Raw genomic sequence first — 2216 nt, forward strand, 5'->3', positions numbered from 1 at the left:
GGGGGGGGCGGGGGGGCCGTGTATAAGGATGGGGGGGGTCCCGGCGATGTTGTCTTACTGTGGGGCCGCCGGACCCCCCCGCGGGTCCCGGCTCTCCATATCTCACACTGATCTGATCTGAGATGTTGCCTTCAGCAAACCTCACGGTGTCTGTCTGTATATACGTGCGGCGGAGAAAAGGAAAAAAAAAAAAAAAGACAAAAAAAGACAAAAAAAAGGACAAAAAAAAAGACAAAAAAAAAAAAGACAAACAACGGCCTGCTGTTTGAAACACCACTCTGCTTTTTTCCGTTTCGTTCTTCCATCTCCTGTCTGGCTCCCCCCCTGCCTGTCTCGGGGTGCCAGCCCCTGCGCTGGGCAGCTGGGTCCGCACCGGGGCGAAGGGTGCTTGGCTGGGCTGGTGGGCGCCCACCGGGCTGCCCCAGCCCCGCTCCCTCCCTCCGAACCCCGGCCCATTGCACCCTCCACCCTCCCGCTCCATGGGGCGCTGGCACTGCTGGGATGGGGACACCTGGTCCTGCTCTTTGGGACACCTCCCCAAAAAACCCACCCTCCTCTTTCTGCTCGGCCTCGCCAGCACCTCGTCTGCAGCTCCTCTTGCTGGGGACGGGCTTTGCTCCCTGTGCTTGTGCAAACCTCCATGGCTCTGGGTGCAAAACCCAGGGCTTTGGTGCAAACCCCAGGGCTCTGGGTGCTGAACCCCATGGCTCTGGGTGCAAACCCCATAGCTCTGGGTGCTGAACCCCATGGCTCTGGGTGCTGAAGCCCAGGGTTTTAGCCTGGTAAGAGGGTGCAAGCAGCTCAGAAATGGCTTCCAGCTGGCAGCAGGGTCCTTGCAGGAGGAGGAGGAGGCATTTGCTTCCTCCCTCTGCATGGCCTTGGCTCGCCCCTCGCTGCCCTGGGTGCCGGGTTCGCTCGGCTCCCTTGGCTTTCGCTTCCCTTCCCGGCCACGTCGGTGGAGCTGGGGGGCTGCCCAGCACTGGGATCACCCCCTGCCCCTGTCCCCGCGGGGGTACCCCACATGACTCCCCAGTCTGCACACCCCAACCTTGCACCACCCGCACCCTGGCGCAGGTAGTAAATAACCAATCCAGGGTGAATCAACCCCAAATCCCATCCTAAAAACAGAGCTGCCAGCTGCTCCGCCACTTGCAAAGCGGGGGGGGAGGGGGTGGCATAGTGCTGGCCCCATCCGTGTCCCCCATCCCGGACCCTGCAGAGCCAGCACCTCGTGTCCCCGCCAGCTGTCGTGTCCCCTCCGTCCCACCCAGTCCTCACCCTCAAGGTTTGCTGGCCACAAAATGTCTGTTGTTTCAGCAGCTTGCCTTGGACACAGGAGTGAAAAACACAAAAAAGGAGGGGGGGGGGGGGGGAAGAGAGAAAGAATAATAAAAATAATTAATTTAAAGAAAAAAAAATAAAAATCCTGGTGTCCCTGGCAGTGTTGCCTGAAATATGGCTATTTTTAGTGACATCTTGTACATATGACTGTAAAATGGTAAACCGTGTGTATTATATATTGCCTCATTATATAGTGTATATATATGTATACATATACATATATATAATATATATGAAGACTGTAAATGTTAAGACTAGTGTTCTTATTAGTATATTGCTTCACACTGAAGATTGTGTGTAACAAGCTGTTTCTAAAAGATGTTTATTTTCCTTAAGAGTAAAAAACAGGTCATTGCATTCAGAGCGTCAATAAAGATACAACGATTGTTTTGGAAGTACGTGGCGCCCTGCTTGTGGCCTCTCTTTCTCCCGGGGGGGCTCCTGGGGGTCCCCCCCCGGGCTGTGCCAGCCCCTGGCTGGCCCTTTGTCCCCAGGTGCCACCTGTACCAAGGGTCTCGCTGTAGGGCTGGGGTTTGGGGGGGCTGGGGGCAGCACCCCCGGAACATCTTGGGGTAAGGAGGGGGTGTTTGGGGTCCCTTGGCACCCAGTGTCCCCAACCCTGCCACCCTTGTTGTCGTCCCCCCACCTCCATGCCCTGTGGGGGCAAGGCAGGACCCACGATGCCCAGCTGGGGGGGGAGGATCCCCCCCTTGCCCCAGCTAGGCCCTGCATGCCCCCCCAGTTCAGTGTCTGTGTCGTCCCATCCCGCCCCCCACCCCAGTCCAGCACACACCGGTATAAATAATCAGCTTTAATTGTCTGTACAAAACTCTCCAACTATGAAAATACCGTTTAAAAAGGCAAGGCGGGGGGGG

General features: G+C 56.7%; 1 protein-coding gene across 1 annotated transcript in view; it reads right to left on the reverse strand.

Annotated features, from left to right (window-relative positions):
- Positions 1-774: 774 nt before the first annotated feature.
- The window catches only part of SREBF1 (sterol regulatory element binding transcription factor 1), an 8709-nt gene continuing 7267 nt past the window's right edge, over positions 775-2216 (reverse strand). The window contains exon 14 of the mRNA XM_010570598.1: positions 775-779. Within this exon, the coding sequence (XP_010568900.1) occupies positions 775-779 (5 nt within the window). The remainder of the gene's footprint in view (positions 780-2216) is intronic.

This window comes from Haliaeetus leucocephalus, unplaced genomic scaffold, assembly GCF_000737465.1.
Source record: "Haliaeetus leucocephalus isolate CR32 unplaced genomic scaffold, Haliaeetus_leucocephalus-4.0 Scaffold295, whole genome shotgun sequence".
NCBI lineage: Eukaryota > Metazoa > Chordata > Aves > Accipitriformes > Accipitridae > Haliaeetus > Haliaeetus leucocephalus.